The 20,202-nt window shown below is 38.9% G+C and overlaps 1 protein-coding gene across 1 annotated transcript in view; it reads left to right on the forward strand.

Moving 5' to 3' along the window:
* PDE5A (phosphodiesterase 5A) overlaps window positions 1–20,202 on the forward strand; it is a 129,934-nt gene that overhangs the window by 34,189 nt on the left and 75,543 nt on the right. The window contains 2 exon segments of the mRNA NM_001003188.1: window positions 16,999–17,070; window positions 18,714–18,803. Of these exon segments, the coding sequence (NP_001003188.1) occupies window positions 16,999–17,070; window positions 18,714–18,803 (162 nt within the window).

The following is a 20,202-nucleotide window of genomic DNA, read 5'->3' on the forward strand; positions in this document are numbered from 1 at the left end:
GAGCATGTTTCATGCTAATCTGGGCCAGTATGCTCCAGAGAAAAGCCATGATGTGCTCATGAAACATAATGAGAAAAATTACAACAAATGTATGAATTTTTAGGGCTGCTATCAAATTTCCTTCAGACTTAATGCTGGATTTTGGGGACCTGGACATTTGGACCAGTTTTTGTCACTTGGCATTGGTTATATCTATAATGAGACCATTCTTTTATGTTTAGTGAAGAAGTACAGGAAAGTTCAACTCTTTCTAACTCAGATGACCTATTTCAGAACTACTGTCCTCCTCTGAAGTATTGCCCGTTATGACAAGGTAGAGAGGCGTGTTTATTTTATTTATTTATAGGCATTGCACCAGTGAAGAGAAGGCATTATTGTGAGATAACGCAAGTTCTTTGAAAATTTCTTATTGATCTGAACCAGAGATTATATCCAATTATGCCTTTCAAGCTGGTCTGAAACACTTGTTTTCTCTTGGTTGTGTGTCAATTCTAGTTACTGAGTAGAAATCTAATTTAGAATCACATTTTTTTCCTCCTCTATTTTTATTTTAGCACCTTGATTTTATTTTATCATACTTAATGATGTACTTAGAATTCTTTGATGTGGATATAAGTTTATAGTAGAGGATACATAATAACTTTTTTTAGTGTGAGAGAGGAGCATTTTAGCTAACTATCTAAATTTATATCTTCCTTTTTAAAAAACCTGAAAATTTTGGGGCACCTGGGTGGATCAGTTGTTCAAGCATCTGACTCTTGATTTTAGTATGGATCATGATCTTGGGGCTGTGAGATCAAGCCCTGTGTCAGGCTCCACACTCAGCTCAGTCTGCTTGAGATGCTCTCTCTCTCTCACTCTCCTTTCTGCCCCTCCCCAGCATGTGCACATGCACACCCATGTGCACGCACTCTCTGTCTCAAATAAGTAAATAAATTTGTTTAAAAAAATTATGAAAACCCAAAAAACACTAATTTTTATGTTTTTTAATGAGATAAATGCTTTTGGTGACTCAAAGAAATTTAATGCCTACTAAAAATCACAAAATAAAGCATTAATGGAATCAGATGTATAATTCCAGCTGCAATTTGCAAACATAAATTTTTCCAGAATTTAAGTTAACCTTCTGCTTATTCTTAAATAATCTGATTTTTTCCCCCTCTGAATTATCTTATTTGGACAAGTAACTATTAAATCACTGTACTGTATAGAGCAGTGGTCTAGGCAGTGAGGATATTAAAAAAATGAAGCAAGGGAGATACTTGTTGAATTTTTTTTTCAATTTCTAGGTGTAGATCTTGTACTCCAGACATTAACTATCAGTACATGGTGACAAGACAAATGTTGAATGAGTTCGTTATTCAACTCACTGATGCAAAAGAAAGACTGGATTTTGAGTTAGAGGAATTACAGAGGAAAGATGCAAGCTGTGGTCTCATATGGCAGATTCTTGCTGTTTATCTCACAGCCTTAAGAGAGGCACATACATGCTTTTACATGAGGGGGTGGAGGCAGAGTGCATGCTTGCCAACAATCTCGTGCTCACAGCGCCGACTGGGTCTTAAATTTGACAAGTAAGCTTGAAACAGATAAACATTATGGCTTTATGCATAATCCTTCAATTCTAAGTCTGGCTAAATGAAAATACAGCTTCAAAAAGAAGCAGAGCTTAATTGCAGACTGTCAGTTGATTTAGATTTATTTTAGTCCTAAAGAATTGGCTAGTTACGTGTTTTTTTTATTTTATTTTATTTATTTGGTGCAAAACGGTGGTTTTATTAAAAAACTGTGTTTTTTTAAACTTAGAAAGTGTTCATTGCACTTATTCCCCTGCAATATTCTTTCTTGTAGCTTTGTTCTTAGAAACGAAAGTACTCTGCAAAGTTTCCATTTGTTCTGGGCTTGAGGTCATGATGGTGATGGTCTCTTCTCTTTGCTTTTCCACATTACCCTTTAAATAATACAGGAATGTAATTTACAAAGAAGATGGTGCCCACTTTCCTAGGAAAAAACATTTGTTAAGAGAATCAGATGAAAAACACAGTGCTAATAGGTTAAGTCCCAGAGGCTGTGCTGCTGATCCAGGAGTAAAAGGGTGAATGACAGTTTGAGGTTGACGATTACATTTGTGATAAGGCTGTATTTCCCCAAATCTTACTCTTAATGATCAAAAAATTTGGTTTAGACTGAAGGCTATGTTTTATTCAATATGAAGTTTATCTTCATTGATAAATACTTTTATCATAAGTAAATACATCAATACTTTCAGGATAAGTATTCCAGCACTTGTTGGAATGCATTACGTTTTAATGTAATCATTTATAAATTTAATTTTGGGAAGTTTTACATTGGCCTTGAATAATGAATACTAGAGATCTGGAACAAGTTGCCAATAAGCATAAACAATTTCTTTGTAGGATGTCTAACCCAGAACTGCATAATTAGACGTTTGGATGGATTTTTAATTATTAAATAATGTCCATTTTTCATGCATTCTTAAAGAATTAAGGTGGTTGTCAATGATATTTCTCTTCTCAGTAGATATGTGTGCAAACATCTATTTCATTTATTAAGAGCTAAGATTACATAGGTACAGTGCTTTATGTAAACTGTTAGGGTACTCTCTATTCCGTCTTCTATCCTCATCTAAAAATCTCTATTTCTCTTCTACCAGTGAGATGGAAATGAATACTCCAGGCTTAAGGAAAACATTTCTTTAATAAAAAAATTTTTTTAAATATATTTAGGAAGATTTAAAAAACAAAGAGCAGGGGTGCCTGGATGGCTTAGTCGGTTAAGCACCTGCCTTTGGGTCAGGTCATGATCCCAGGTCATGATCCGAGGACCCTGGGATCAAGCCCTGTCTGGCTTGTTGCTCAGTGAGGAGATTACTCCTCTCTCTGCCCCTTCCATCTCCCTTCCCCACCCTCCACCCTGCACTCATGCATTCTTTCTCTTAGATAGAGATAAAATCTTAAAAAAAAAAAAAAAAAAAAAAAAAAACAGAGCAAGAAATGATGATTTTATAAAATTTCTGAACCCAATTTTTCCTTTTTGCATCACTTCATAGCAGTAAAATAAGGTGAAAGTAACCTGGATTTAGAATTCCAGATCTATTTTATTATTACACATTATTTGATAATCATCAGTACTGTGTTCATGGTCTTTTTCAACCTGACAAATTGCCCCAAATGTAGTGATTTTGAACAACAGACACATATTCTCTCACAGTTTGTGTGGTTCAGGAATTCCAGAGTGGCTTAGCCAACTGCATGGTGTGGCCCAGGTTCCCTGCAAGGGGTGGATCTCAGCACTCAGGATCCAGGCAGGGAGGGTTGGCTCATGCTTGAGAACCCATTTCCCAGGGGGCTCACTCACATGGCTGTTGATAGGAGGCCTCAGTTCCTCGCCAAGTGGGCCTCTCCACAAGGCACTCAGTTTCCTCATCATGTGGCAGAGAGTAGCAAGGAGGAGGCACCAGTGCCTTGTCTGACCGAACCTCCAGAGTTGTTCACCTTCCCTTCTTGGCATTCTGTTCTTTAGAAGCCAGGCATCAAGGCCAGGCCAGACTCAAGGGGTGAGGGATTAGGCTCCACCTCTTGAAGAGAGGAGTATGAAAGAATTTGAGAAGATATTTTCAAGCCACCAGAAGTACTAGCTGTACTTTGAGGCTTTATTTTCTTTCCTTAAAACAGGCCAGATGATAAAAGAGGAATTCTGCTCATTAATTAAAATTCTTATTCCTCACCCTCTCATGTACTAAAAACATGACACGAATTACCAGAAGTGACATAGGCTGGGTTTAAACAAAGGTGGAGGGTTGGTATTGTTACTCTGCCCAGTTGGCATGAGTTAAAGAGAAGAAAAGAAGCAGAATTTTTTTTTTTTTAAGGAAGACTGTTAAAACAGGAAGATATCTGCTTCTTCGACTGTGGCAAATGATTGAGGCATTAAGAGGCTTCTGAAATGTTATGTCACAAATGCTGGTCTACATGAGATCATTACTGTTTGCAAGTAATGTAAATATTTTGTTCCATGATATCCACAGAAAATGCTCAGTGGTATATCCTTATTATCTTTCTGCACCATTGTTTCCTATGTCTGTCCATTCCTGGATCGAAAGCAGAGGGACTGTGTCTAGTCCTTTGGCACAGTGTTTGCTGGAGTATAAACTTGAAGGAGGAAGGGGCCCAGAGACGAGACCGTGCAGGCAGGCAGAGGAGATCCTGAAGAGCTCTCCGGTGCCATGCAGACGGGGTACTGAATCTTTTTTTTTTTTAAGCCAGGAAATATTTGCTAGTATTTATAGATCCTTACAGCCACAGCATTAGAGATGAGCAGTTTTCTTTGTTTCATATAGAACTCCAAGCCACATAATTTGACACTTGATAGATTTTGATAAGTAAATAATTTCTGTATTTGTTCATACATGAAAAAAGTACTGTATCTAGAAGCAGAGGAGTTAGTAAGGAGGCTTTCCCAGCCATCCAGGCTAGAAGTGGACCCAGGCTGAGGCAGAGGAGACAAGGAGTAGATTTGTTACACTTCTGTTTGGGAGACGGAAGGATTGATAAAATGGAGAAATCAGCAGAAGGAAGACTCTAGAATATGTTTTAGGCTTTTTTGATAGGTCTCACAGAGGAGAGTTGTGATATTCCCTAAAGGAAAACCTACAAAAGAAAGTATTGGTGTGTGGTGATAAAAACAATTAGCTCTCTTTTTTGACTATGTTATTTTACTGTTCAATACTTTCTCCTCCCTCCTCGAATCTCAGGGCTGCCTCCCTACCCCACTTTCAGCTGATGGCCTTGCTTACAACTTCAGTGAAAAAAGCAATGAGAAGTGTACTTCTACAAGAGGACGTATTCCGTCTCCCTTGTCTGCCCCTGCATCTGATTCCATACACTCTGGTCTCCCCTTTACTTATAGGGATAAACCGTCTGTGAAATGGCAAAGGTCAGTCTGGCGCTTGTGCACCGGATATCTTTCCAGGTCACTTGCTCGAGGACACATCTCGGCAGTTCCTCCCCAGCCCCACCCTGGCCTCATGTGCAGGATCACCAGAATTTCCCCCTCTACCACACGAGTTCATCAGCACACAAATATGCAGCTACTTCTCCAGCAGGGACTTGGTCAAGTACAGGAGATTTCCCAATATTCTCTATCTTCTAAGTGTCAGAGCAAGTGTCAGAGCTGGGATTTAGACCCACATCGTCTTTATTCATCGTCTTTATTCTTTTATTTTTCTTACCATGAAGTAATTACCTTCTTTCTTCTTTAGTATTGGTTGTACCTGAAAAGCTACCAACCAACTCTTTTTTACTATTTTAGTTTCTGAAAACGCAAATTATGGGCCGGAATAATATAATAATAAAACACGGAGTTGCAAACAATGATTCCAAATATTATTCATTTCTTTATATATTATCTGTCACAGCTGTGTGGAGGAGGACTTGTCTTCTTTTGCTGGTAACACCTACAGTTTGAGGCTTTTCTAGTGAGACAGGTGTCTGGATCTGAGCTTTCATATGTGATTACCTCCTGGAGCTAATCTTCCATTTGAAGGAGAAAACACTTAGAGATAAAATTATGATTTGACTAGGATGACATCATAGGCCGTAGCCTCTATGTGAAGGATTTTTGAATGGAAAAAATAAAAGATGATAAATACGCACATACACTTTTTTTGCCCTGGATATCTTGAGCTAAATGGTATGGATATCTAGCTTCTCATGGCCATGAGGTGGTTAGCTGGACCAGTACAGGTGAGAGCAGTGACCTGAATGCTCAGTTCAGCCCTAGGGAAGAAGAGGTTCTCTCAAAATCTGTGATGCCAGCTCCAGTTTGGAAGTGAGATCCAGCCTAGTTAGTGTTTTGATACACACGTTTGGCCTTTTGCCACTTCTGCTGTGTTATTTCTTTTCTGTTTGTATTTAGTGCACGTGGTGGGCATGTGAAGCTCTATCAGCACACCCTCTCACCAAGCCGCAGAGACCTGGACCTGTTCTAAGTTCAGGCAGTGCTGGATTTACCAGGGTCCAAATCCAACAGCACCGTACAGGGCTAAGCCTGTGCTTTGCAAGCCAGCCCCTGGCAGATTGCAGAACACCACCCTGAAAATAAATCTTCCGCTATTACATAGATCCAAGGCTCCGAAGTCATTTTTGGCAATGTCCTGTGTAAAGGTGGGCAGGAACAGTGGTAGATTCATTCTGATCAAAGTACAGTTATATAATATATATTGAGTATATCATATTCTTTGTTATTTTGGACTTCCTCCCAAGTAGGCAGAGACAGAGTTTGAAAGAGAGAGCTCTGCACTTGTAGCAAAAATGACTTAGTCTTGAATGCTGGCTTATGATCAGTGATTCCTTGAGCAAGTGTCTTCTCCTCTCTATGCCTCAGGTGACTCATCTGTAAAGTTTCAACATGAAGTGCAAACACACAAGGTGGTTTTAAAGGTCCTAGTGAGACAAGGAATGTGATGGTGCCCACCACAGGGCTCTTCACCTAGTGAAGCTTCAGAAAAATGTCCATTTCCTCCCTTTATAGAGTGTTGTGAGGCCAGACAAATGGAGGGATGAAAAGTGAAATAACAGTGAATGGTGAGCATACCTTGCTGTGGGAAAGACAGCAGGCTCTTTTCTGCTATGTAACCTTTGTGTCTCTGGCCTGTTCTTAAAGGGCATGTACAGAGATTTTGCATCATGGCCATGAGCTGCTCTGTCTGTATTCCGAGGAACAGAAAGGTCTAATAAGAAGGCAAAAAGTTCCTATGGTTCTAGATTTAAGACCTTCACCTCATTGCTTAAAAGCTAGTGAGGCAGAGAGTTTGGTATTTGGCAGGGAAGAGCAATTTTTTTGTGTGTGCAAAGGGATGAGAATAAACACTGGGATCAAGAATTATGCCCTGTATCCCCTTGTCTGGAAGGAACCCAGTCTCAGGTTGGCACCACTCCCACTGATGTTCCTAGGGCAGGACAGCTACTGACCCCCAGAGGCTGGATTTGTTCTAGCCCTATGTGGGGAACATCCATCCTACTTAATAGCACAGAGCCAGTGGTCAGAATCTCTGCCTGCTGCCCCATTATCAGAACAGCTGGGAACTTGGTACATGGACCCATCGCTTGCATGTACCATCAGCAATTAAAAATTTACTCTTAAGACTTTTAAGTAATTTTTGAAAGGTCAGTTAAACTTTATATACAGTGAAATACACAGATCTTACAACTTGATGAGTTTTGACAAATTCATGCCCATTAAGATATCCGTAACACTCCATTAGATATCCCATAACCTTTGGCAGCACTGTTCTGATTTCTGTTATGATAGATTAATTCTTTTTTTTCTTTTGAATATTCTACTTATTTGTGAGAGTACATTATATATGCCTGGAATAAGGACCTTTTTTTTTTTTTTAATTTATTTATTTATTTATGATAGTCACAGAGAGAGAGAGAGAGGCAGAGACACAGGCAGAGGGAGAAGCAGGCTCCATGCACCGGGAGCCTGATGTGGGATTTGATCCCGGGTCTCCGGGATCGCGCCCCGGGCCAAAGGCAGGCGCCAAACCGCTGCGCCACCCAGGGATCCCGAATAAGGACCTTTTTATGTTGCATAAGAGATTCTTGGATGTAAAGACATGTTGTAAGATTTATAATGAAAGTAAAAGCAACTTTTAGTTGCCATTTTGGACTTGTCTCTGTTTCTTAAAGTTATAATTTTGAAACTGTACCATTCTCTTTGTTAAAAATATGCATTAACAAGATAGGTATATGTGTGGAATTTGCATACAGCCTTTGGATGTACTGGAAGATCCTTGGTCTTCATGATTCATTTGAACACTAGTGCTTAAGAATCTGTATTTTATACTAGTGCAGGTTTCACTTTCTCCTGGGGGGAGAAGTAGAAAGAACGTAGGTTTGGGATCAGACCTGCATGTACTCAGACTCCTATTTAATTTTTCTGAATATCAGCTACCTCTGTAATAAAATGAGGTAATATCTACCTGAAAGGGTTTTACCAAAAGTTAAATGAATTAACAAAGAGCCCGTCCTACAGCAGGCCCTTCGTTCTCCCTTTTTTAAATGGCAAAATTTTTAGCATTATGAATTTTAGGGGGCTGGGAATGGATTTATATATTAGAGATATTGGTCATTAATCATGTATTTCTGATGCCGGCTGCCCTAGGGCATTGCTGTTTATGTCTTGCAACTTCCTCAAAGCTTCTTTTCGACTTGGCTGCCTCTTCCTAGCATCTCAGGCCATGAGAATAAACTACAAGCATCCACTTCTCCTATATTCATACTGGTGTTGTCTGCAACCATGGAAGATCCATAAACACTCTTGAGAGAAATAGTAGGTGTAGTGGTGCTTGTACATATAAATGGATAAAAATGGATCCCAACCAAATAAAGTCAGTCTGACCAGTCCTTAAAAAAAAAAAAAAAAAAAAATCAAACCTTAATTCTCAAAGCTATTAATAAAAGCCAAACAACCACAAAATGGTCAAAACTGGCAAAAATACATATAGGCGAGCAGCCTAGGTGGCTCAGAGGTTTAGCGCCGCCTTCAGCCCAGGCCCTGATCCTGGAGGCCCCGGGATCGAGTCCCATGTCAGGCTCCCTGCATGGAGCCTGCTTCTCCCTCTGCCTCTGTCTCTGCCTCTCGCACACGCTCTCTCTCTCTCTCTCTCTGTGTGTCTCTCATGAATAAATAAATAAAATCTTTAAAAAAAATACATATAGGCAACACAGAAGAGGAAAACCAATATAGACAATAAAAATTAAAAAGCTCATTCTCTCCCATAATCGGGAAGATGCATATTAAAGCAACAATTAGATACAGTTTTATGGCCCTCAGGTGGACAAAGATTTAAAAGCCTGATAATAGTAGGCACTGCTTAGACTGTAAGGTTAACAAAAACTCTTAAGCATTGCTGATAAAGGTATAACTTCTATCATCCCTCTGAAGATTTTGCCAAAGAGGCTCTTGGATGTTGGATGTTTGTATAGTAGAAATGCTCATTGCAAACAACCCAAACATCTGTCATTTGGTAATTAGATGAATAAAATTTGGTATGAAATGCAACATTATATATAAAACGAATGAGTCAGATCTATATAAAGTAAAAAGCAACACTGAATACAATAATGGGTTATAAAATTATGCATATTACCTGATTTTGAGTAACCCTTTTGAAAGATGGAAATACTATGTCTTGCTTATAGATTCATAGATTTCTTAAGAATGTAATGCTAGAGGTTAATTCTGGGGAGGAGGGGCAGGAGGAAGAAGAATGGGCCTGGAAGGAGAAAGTACAATTTAATTTTCTTAGTTTAATTTTAAAAAGGAAGCATTCCCAGATATTAACACTTAATAGTTCTTTATCATTGGTTCTCAAAGTGTCTTTTATATCTGGACCAGCAGCCTGTGGCATCACCTGAGAGCTATGAGAAATACAAATTCTCAGGCCCCAACCCAGATCTGCTAAATATGAAACTGGGGGGGTAAGGCCCAGTAAGCCATATTTAACAAGCCCCACACTCCCACTGTTCTGGATGACAGAGATATGGATATTTACTATCTTATTCTCTGTGATTTTCTGTATTTTTAAAATTAAATGTTAAAATGAACAATCTTAAGCTTTTCTTTCCTACTTTTCCCAAATCCTTCTAGGCTCTTAAGTTCCAATCAATAACTAAAGACTTATTAAGAGCATAAACTTCTTACTGCCACATAAAGTTCTCAGATGTGGAGAGATCACTTAATAACAAGCAAATGGCAGAGAAAGAAAATGAGCAGATCTAAATGACCTATTATTCGAATGTGAATTAGCAAGTAAGTACATCACCCTAAAAAAATATTTGATCCCTCTCTCACTTATCCCGTTATTGACAGCAAATATTTATCAAGTATTGAGTGCGTTCGGGACAAAGTATAGCAATAAGGCATAGATATAAATCATGTCTTTGGAACACAATCTAGTTGGAGGGCCAGGATCAGAGTAGAGAATATGAGGTTAAAAATGAAAATACCTCGATTGTGAAATGGAAGGCAAACTCAACTACCACACAGAATTTCAGAAGGGTTTGAAGGGAAGCTTTTTGTAAACTCAGCCTCAGTAGAGAAAGGGGAAGGTAATATTTCAAGGAATGATGTGAACAAGGTCATTGTAGTGTTTTAATTCAAAGATCCATTTAAGTGATCTTAGTTCAAGCTGAGGATATGTATTCGGTCATCAATTTTTATCCTGTAGACGGATGGAACATTAAAAGGCTTTGAGTAAAGAGGTAATTTGTATGTGTAAAGCAGTATCCCAAGAAGATAAATTTGACATAAGTGTCAAAGGTCAACTGAAGGCGGAAAAACAATTAGCAATGAGATGTCAGGGCTTTCAAAGAAAGTGAAGATTTAGATGGTGAAACATAAGATACAGTATGGGGTGAGGAAAAGGAAAGGGAGAATGATTCTAACAGAATGTACTAGTTTCCTATTGCTCTGTAAAAAAAAAAAAAAACTACCAGAGGCTTAGTAGCTTAAAAGAACACAAATTTATTATCTTATAGTTTTGGATGTCATAGGCTAAAATAGTTCTTGCTAGGCTAAAATTAAGGTGTCACCAGGATACCTTGTGGTGTCCCTATGTTCCTATCTGGAGTCTCTAGGCAAGGATCTGTTTTCTTGTGTTTCTCAGCTCCTGCAGGACCCATATCCGTTGGCCTGTGGCCCCTTCCTCTGTCTTCAAAACCTGGGCAGCCCCAGTGGCGCAGCGGTTTGGCGCCGCCTGCAGCCCGGGGTGTGATCCTGGAGACCCGGGATCGAGTCCCACATCAGGCTCCCTGCATGGTGCCTGCTTCTCCCTCTGCCTGTGTCTCTGCCTCTCTCTCTCTCTAGCTGTGTCTCTATGAATAAATAAATAAAATCTTTAAAAAAAAAAAAAACCTGCAGCAAAGCATCTTCAAAGCATCTCTGGCTCTGACTCCTCTTCCTTCTCCTGTTTTCCCTCATAAAGATTCTTATGATTACAGTTGGACCTACCCAGACGATTCAGGATAATCTCCCTTTCTTCAGATCCTTAAGTTAATTGCATCTGGAAAGTTCCCTTTTGCCATGTAAGGTAACATAGTCACAGGTCCCAAGGGTTAGGATGAAGACATCCTTGGGAGACATTATTTTGCCTACCACACAGACTATGGCCATGCTCTGATAATTGCCTAGGGTTTGGAAGAGAGGAGAGAAAGCCCAGATTGGTCATACCAGCCCTGTCACTTTCAGTTTGCTCACTTGTAAAATGGGAGAAGAAGGTGGTATAGGATTCTCTTCCAAGCCTAACACCCTGACTAAAATGTCACCTCCATGAGGACATGGCTTTTCTATCTGCCTTGTTCACTGCTCAGTCTTCATTGCCTAGAACAATGACTGATACATAAGGGACTCAGTGATTATTCATTGAATAAAATATTCTTTTGTTGAACGACTGATAGTTGAGGAAAAGTTTGGACAAAGCCCTGGGGAGACTTCTCCACTGTCTCCTGTGTATATTGAATTCTCATTTCCTTGGTGAAGTAAGATTTTGGCTCAGGTTATAGATAGTCTGTCCTGTTGTTATGGTAGAGACATTCCATGAATGGGAGAGAAGGTTAGCTAAGATTTGTAGAGTCTGTTCTTTCCTCTCTTGCTTTTAGCTTCCATGCTGAGTATCCCCTGAAAATGAGAGTGAGGAAGTGTATTGAGATTGATGTATGGCCTCAGTAAGTGTCTGGGGCAGCTGCTAATTGAAGAAGAAATTGCTCATTGTAGCAATGATCAGTTGCCCCTGAATTGACCAGCTGTCACATTCCACACTGTTCAGTCAGTGAGAATCAAGTCTTGCCCTTTGCATTCCTAAAAGAACACTTGACCCTGTGAGGACATAATATCCATTTATGCTGTTGGAAAGTGCCAGTAAAATAGAAAACAGAACCTTCTTTGTGCTTAAGCACAAAATAGCGTAGAGTACTGGCACTTGAGGGTCCAGGTGGCCAGCAGGTAGGCAGAGTGATGGGGCTTTCTGATGCAGAAGCTAATACTTTTAGGGCCTTTGTCTCTTAGATACGAGGTCTGACATACCCTTGCTATAAAAGCTGTCTTTCAAAACTGACATTTAAAAAAACCTGTGGTTAGCAGTTACTTGGCTTGAAGACAAAGCTAATTTGTTTAAAGGAGCAATAGTTGACAGAAGAAGGAAATTAACACAAGGAGGGCAGAGGATGCTAGTTTTGCTTAGGATCTTTGAAATTCAGAGAATTAAACTCTTTTTGGTCCTTTACTGAATTATGTGACCCTGGACAAATACTATACCTTCTCTCCTATTTTTTTACCTTTTGTTTTTATCAGTGCTGTTTGTAAAATGTCACCCATCTGGGGATAGAGACACATATATGTATTAGAGATATTTTCTTGGTCTAATAACTCTTCCAGAAGAACTTGCTGTTTTTTGAATACTAATAATATTTAATTGATCATCTCTTAAGTTAACCTCTAATATCTGAAATCTGTAAAATTATTAGAGAAATAATTGGTTACCAGAAAGGATAAAAAATTAATCATTGGAAGTCCTCATTCTATGACATTGCCTAAAAGTAAATACCTTGCTCTAATGTTGGAGAGGGGGGGATATCCCAAATATAGTAAAGATCTAGTGTACACCTGGTACAAAGTAGGTTTTAAAGCCTATAAACAAGATTTCTTCTCTGTTTGCAAGACTGCGCAGATGCTGAAGAATCCCCCTTGACAATTCTGCAAACAAGTAGAAGGTAAAATTTCATCAAAAGAAATTTTACAAATTACAGATGAGCTCAAGAAAGGGAAGACCCCCAGGTGTCAAAAACAGATGGGAACCCAAGATACGAAATGTGAGCACAGAGTATTAGCCAGATGGGCTCATGGAGGTCTCAGATTCAGAGTCCCTACTGATGAATGTGTGGGGATAGCATCAGCAGCTAGGGGGATGCATACACTCTGTGGGAGTGGGGTAGACGGGCAAGGAAGTGAAGCCCAGATGAATGATGAATGGTCTCCCCATTCTTGAAACTGGGCCCAGTAAACTCCACTAGCAGCCAGGAGAAACCTCAAGGAAGCTTGCCTCTTACCTACTGTGGTGAAAGAAAGAGGAGACACCTGTGAACCATGAGAACAGGAGCCTGTGTCATACACAGGTATGGGGTTCAAATTCAACGCCCCCCCCCCCCAATATAGTACCAAGACACACAGGAAATCACTGAGCACAGAATTTCATGACATGGGGAGCATGGGATTCCTATGGAAAGCAGTCCCTGCTAAAGATGAATTTGCAGGCAAAATTAAGTATGTTCAAAGAAATGAAGAACATCAGGTGCTAGAATTTATAGGAAACAAAGGAGGGCGCCTGGGTGGCTCAGTAGAGCCTCCAACTCTTGATTTTAGCCCAAGTCATGATCTCAGGGTCAAGAGATAAAACCCAGCATCATGCTCCATGCTCAGCATGGAATCTGCTTAAGATGCTCTCCCTCTCCTGCTGTCCCCTCCATCCCCCAATCCTGGCATGCTTGCTCTCTCTCTCTCTCAAAAAAAAAAAAAAAAAAAGAGAAGAAAAACAAAACAAAAAGAAGGAAGAATAGGCAGGTTTGAAAAATGAATCTGATAGAAATTCCAGAATGGAAAATCATTGTTGAACTGTGTGAACACTCTTGGGTTGGTTGAAAATTGTGAATAATGGCTGATATTTAGTATAGTTTCAAGGATATCGTTTTTTTAACCAGAGAGAAAACTTTTCAGCCCATAGTTAGAAAAATGCTTACTGTGTAAATGGTCCCGAGTGTCAAACATGCAGATTGAAACTGAAGTCGAAATTGGCATACAGGTTTTAATAAAGGGAGAGCTGAAGGGATCATCCCAGGGTACCGAAGAAGCCTTGTTTGAAGTGTTCTTCTACTTAAATGAAGTTGCTGCAGACCCACTGGGAGTAGGCCATGCTTTGGTTCTGCTTCTCTAGTAAGGGATGATGCTCACTGACCCACCTCTACAGCATTTACCCCCCTTTCCTCTTCCCTCCCACCCCAAGGCTGTTTGCAGATCACGGACTAGGTCAAGGATATCTGTAGCCTGCAGCCTTGGACCATGGTGTGCTCATGGGCCCTCACCAGCTCTGCCCTCATTCTCAAGGGTCTCTAGGGATCTAAACTGACCATCCTTAGCACTTTTCCTAATCTTGATTACAGAAAATACATAATGCAGCTGATTTTCCTCTTTTCTTTTAAGATGTGGAAGTTAACTGTTGTCCTCTCACTGTCAATTTATGGTGCCTTCATGACTTCACTAAAACGCTAAATCAGTTTAATTCATGACCATTTAATAAACAACTAGCTTTTTGCGTCTTTATATTTTTGAATGAGCAGGAACTTTCTCTTTATTTTCTTGCTTAGTACTTGCCTCACCCAGCTCGCCCACATACAGTGCATCAATACATACTTTTTTATACTGTGTAATTATCTGAGAAGGTTTGCCTAAGAGTCTTTTTATCTGTTTGTACACTTATCTTTTTTAAAATGAAAATTTTAGGGACGCCTGGGTGGCTGAGTGGTTAAACATCTGCCTTTGGCACAGGGCATGATCCCAGGGCCCAGGGATTGAGTCCCACATCAGGCTTCCTGCATGGAGCCTACTTCTCCCTCTGCCTATGTCTCTGCCTCTCTCTCTCTGTGTCTCTCATGAATAAATAAACAAAATCTTAAAAAAAATAAAATGAAAACTTTTAATTTAAGTCTTTTTAAGTCTTTTTTTTAAGTAAAACCATTTATTAAATACAAATGAAAACTCAAATGTCATCACTTCTAAGAAGCTGCCCCTTTGACCCATATTGCGTGCCCCCTTCTGTACTCCTAGCAGTCTGTGGGCATCTTTATGATCAAACTGATCATCCTGTGTGCTCTTAAGTGTATGTTTATGTATCACCCATTCTTGACTCTGAGTGCCTTTAGAGTAGTCTTTCTCCCAGTTTTTACCACTCCCCAATACATAGGAGGCACCTCAGTATTTATTGGGTGAATGAATGAACACTTGAAATAATCAAGTTGTACTGGTACCGCTGTCTGTTAGACCCCAGTGATCCTCAAGTGGCTCCTGTCCGTTTCTTTTTTTTCTTTTGCTCCTGTTAGTTCTACTCAAGTGAACATGCTTATCTGCAGTCCAGACATTTTTTTCTACCTTAGACAAAAGTTTTTGTATGCATTCAGTCATTGAGATTGAAGCCTCTAGAAATCTGTTAGCCACTTTCAAGAGCTAAAGACTGTACAAAAATATGGAAGAGTTGAACTAAGGACAATTAAAAAGGTACAGGATAATTGGAGAATTCTGTTTTTTTTTTTTTTCTTTTCATTTTAACGTCCCTTTACTCTGCATGGGGCATGGAGGAAAGATGTTGAGAAGACCAGAAAACTATCAGACCAGAATGCATTTCCCCTTCCTTATTCTGCCATCCTAGCAGGGAATTTTATATCCTATTCTTAGAGCCAAGGAATTTAGAAGGAGCTGAGGAAAAAAAGGTTGAGCCATACACAGAAAACCAAGGATCCCCACACCCATGGGCTCATGGTCCCACACCACCTCTGCTCTCATTCTCGAGGGACTGAAGTGATCTAAACCATCATTATCACTTTTACTAGTCTTGATTTCAGAAAATACATAATGCAGCCCAAGGAGTTTATATTCCTAAAATATAACCATTTAGGGGATAATTTATCCCACTGATACTAAATCACAGAAGGAAGGAGAGTGGAATTTATAAGAGGAAAAAGGTAAGGTTTGAAGGTCTCTAAAACACTAAGGCAGTAACCCAGCCGAAGTTGGAACTAAACAGGTAAGTAAAATACAGAAAGATGAGAAAGTTCTTATAGTGTTGCTAAACCTTTTGTGGACACTTAAAACCTATTCCCAGAGTTTTAGCTTAGTCTTCGATGTATCTTGTATCTGTATCTTTGATATGGTGTATCTTTGATGCATTTGAAGATATGGTGTATCTTTGATGCATTTGAAGTAAGATTCAGCCTGCTAATTCCTGTTTCGGTTTTTCAAGAAAATATTTCCCAAAGACAAATCTGTTGAAGGTAAAATGAAAAGAAGTTGGACTACTCCCCTACATTAGGAATTATTTTTCACTGTAATTGGCCACTGGGTCCTATTTCCAGTAAAAGAGCATTTTTTAGTAAAAGAGCATTTTTGGGCAGCCCGGGTAGCTCAGTGGTTTAGCGCCGCCTTTGGCCCAGGGCATGATCCTGGAGACCCCAGATCGAGTCCCATGTCGGGCTCCCTGCATGGGGCCTGCTTCTCCCTCTGCCTCTCTCTCTCTCTCTCTCTCTCTCCTCTCTGTGTTTCTCATGAATAAATAAATAAAATCTTTAAAAAAAAAAAAAGCATTTTTAGCCCATTTGAAACATTAAAGCCAATGTAAAATGTTTAGCATATAATTAATTTGAATGTGATAGAAATTTATGGTTTATTTTGTATCCAAAAACCTTGAAGGTCACCTGGGTGGCTCAGTTGGTTAAGCATCTGCCTTCCGCTCAGATCATAACCTCGGAGTCTTAAAATCACGAACCCCATATCAGGCTTCTCCTTCTCCCTTTCCCTCTGCCTCTCTCCCTGATTGTGCTCTTTCTTGCTCAAATAAATAAATAAAATATTTTTTTAAAAAACCTTGAAAAAAATTCACTTAAAATGTGACTGCCAATAACTTTTCTCACAATGCAAGGTAAAATCAAAGTCAAAAATGGAACCCAAGAAGTTGACTACATTTGAATTCTTAGGAGCAAAGACGGATGTATGAGACAGAACTAGTTCAAATGCTGAGGGGTTTTGTTTGGTTTCGTAGCTTATTGTTACTTTAATGCACCTATAGAAATTCCTTTATAAACATATTTCAGTCAATCTATATGAATAATTTCAGCCAATGAAACTACCACTTTTTTCTTCTCATACCAGGTTGTTGGTGTAGCCCAGGCCATCAACAAGAAATCAGGAAATGGTGGGACATTCACTGAAAAAGATGAAAAGGTACCAAAATTTGTGTCTGATGTATTGTCAATTTAGGAAGGTGTTTTTCTCTTTATAAAGTGTAGACCTAGAATTAGCTGTTGCTGAAATTGTTGATAGCGAAAACCATTGTACTTTAAAATGACCTGAAATGTTCAGAAGTGTCTTTTTCCTGCGGCTCAATACAGTGCTGACTTTGGAGTACTAGTGGTAGGTAGTAGTTGGGTAGCTTAGAAGCCCCCCAACTCCCTCCTCACTGTGCCGCCAAGCCTCCTCCAGGGCTGTGTGTGCATTGGGGCCATACAGAAGGTGACACAGTGTTTTTAACTATTGCATTTACTTTTCATCACTGCTATAAACAAATTCAACCCTGAGTCAAAACCCCCAAAGCACCGCTCCAAGTTCAGCACTCCAGGTTGGCTAAAAATTGGAATTCCCTCCTGGTGAAGCAAATTTCAGAATGTTTTATAAGCTTTGCACACAGACGGTGGGGCGCCAAGGTGTGAATTTAGGCTGGATGATTTGAATTTAGCTTCAGAAAGAGCAGCAGTCAGCATTATTTTATTACTCTTCTCATCCAACTCTGAAGGGATACATTCCATACACCACATTGACATGCTTTCCCGTTTAAGGGCGGAAGCCCCTAAACTTGTTTATAACTTCATTCTGTCAGTAGGTTTTATTATTTCTCTTCTTGAATACGTAATTGTATGTATATCATGGAATCTACTGAATTCTTATTCAAGCCTGTTGTTATTTAAGTCACTCCCCTGAAAATTAGTAGGAGCTTTTGGAAGACATTCAAACAACACAGAGTTATTTTTGTCTCCATGGTGTAGGCCGTATTGGCACTTGCCTTCGTCCTTATGTCTTAATTGCTTCAGAGCATAGCAAGTACCTCTTTAAATCAGTGTTCTAGACATCTAGTTTCCTATCCTGTTAATGACACCTGAGAATATTTGGCATGGTTCTAGATTGGCTTTATATTCCATCATTTGTTTATGGTCCATTAATGTAAACCTCTCTTGAAAGATTTGCATTCTTAGGCTGTATCATCTCTTGGCAAAAGATATCTATGATTGTGAATAACATTTGCCATGGAAAGACTTATTTTAATCAATAATTACTATAATTGTGAGCATATCACTTTAAGGTAGTATAATGAGGATGACAGACCCATGTTAAAAAAAAAAATTTAAGCTAATATTGTATAGAACTTTCTGTGAGACTACTATTGCCAGTATTCTCAAGTAAGTATGTTAGCTTTCATTTGCCCCAGTAGTGAGTTACAAGCTATTTATATAGTCTCAGCACAGATTCAACTCTTAATATCATTCAGAAACTATACTTGCTTAGAGTGGATTTCAATTTCAAATGATATAAAGAGATATGTGTCCTACTCCCTCCCCTCTTCTTCTTAATTTGTAGCTAATGTATGACTTTAGGAAACTTTGTTAATAATTGTCATCTACTCATGCTAGTTAGCTAACACTTGCTTTGCATCTGTTCCTAATTTTGTGCAGACTTAACATGTACTCCTTTGGCTTTCTAATATATTTATTTCACCTGAAAACATTCTGGGGTGCCTTTTGTGTTTCAGGCAATATAACAAGACAGTTTTATAGACAGTTCTTAATTTGGCTGTTGTCTTACCTGTTTTCTAGGACTTTGCTGCTTATTTGGCATTTTGTGGTATTGTTCTTCATAATGCTCAACTCTATGAGACTTCACTGCTGGAGAACAAGAGAAATCAGGCAAGTCTGATTACTAAAGAGAGATTATAGAAATTGTTTTTTTAAAAAAATTGTTAGATTTTTATCCAAGTAATATAAGAGTATGATTAAAACTCCAGTTAACATTTTAGCTGTATCTTTTAATAATTATTTCCATTTCCTATTTTCTATGCTCTGTTGCTTTATCACTGTTAGGCAGTATTCATTAACTTAACAGATATGAATTTGATTTATACCTTTACTTGCCATTATCCTTATCCAACCAGTATCATTAGGTCTATTTTAGGTTACTGAATGGGCTGCATTTGTCCTGCTAGATAAGACTTTTTTAGTTCTTGCCCTATCAACTGGAGACATCATCTCTTGATTCTGTGCTTTTGTAAAATGAGGCTCTTAGTATGCCTCATCTCTCCTTCCCAACTGCCACTCCTTCCCTGTGCTTTTCCCATCTGGACTTTTTCTGTTGCCCATGACAATAACATATACATTTTTCTACAACCATGGTTAGCTTAGTAAGCTTTGTCTGGTTTAATTCTAAAGTTGTGTTAAAGTGTTTATAAGTGCCATGACTGTAAATGTTGTTCGTATTATGTTTAGTATGTAATTTTTAGTTTTTCCTCATGTTTCTGAATTCTATTCTATTTATTTTCCCCTTGAACTGTTTGCTCTAGTGTAGCCTCATGTTGTTGGGTTTTGTCCCCCTCGAAGTCCCTATTATTTAGGCATTCTGTTGAGTTCTTTTTCTTGGAGATCTCCAAGTTGAGGTTCTCTGTCATTTCTCTTCCAAGCTGAGACGTTTCTCCCCATGCCTGCTGTATAGGTGTCATAGAATTTCCCTTACCTGCTTTTTCAGAAGAACTCCCCTGGTTATCCACTGGATTCCATAACTCCTCCTTTCTCAGTTTACACCCTTGTTTTATTGCAGCACATTTCAATTAATTACTTGAGAAAGTATTGATCAGGTAAGTTTTCTGAGTCCTTGCATTGTGTGAAAATGCCTATTGTACCATCCTCCCAGTTTAGCTGGGTATAAAATTCCAAATTGAAAAATCAGTTTCTCAAAATTTAGAGGTTATGCTTTGTCTTCTAACTAGCATCCATGTTATTCTGATTCTTTGCTCTGCATAGATGTTTTGTTTTGTTTTGTTGTCTATAAGTTTTTCAGATCCTTTCAGTCTCTGCTTTTATAACTGAATTTTATCATATGACTTTTTTTCATTCATCATGCTGGTATCTGGTCATCCCTTTCTGTCTGGAGACTTAAGCCCTTCCATTTTATGTACTTCTTTTTCATTATTTCTTTGATACTCCCTCTCTCTCACACTCCATTTTCTCTTTTTAGAACTTGTGTTAATAAGATATTGGATCTTCCATTGCCTTTGACTGCAATATCTTCCTAACTATCCTCCCTGCTCTGTTC

The sequence above is a fragment of the Canis lupus genome, chromosome 32 (assembly GCF_011100685.1).
Source record: "Canis lupus familiaris isolate Mischka breed German Shepherd chromosome 32, alternate assembly UU_Cfam_GSD_1.0, whole genome shotgun sequence".
Taxonomy (NCBI): domain Eukaryota; kingdom Metazoa; phylum Chordata; class Mammalia; order Carnivora; family Canidae; genus Canis; species Canis lupus.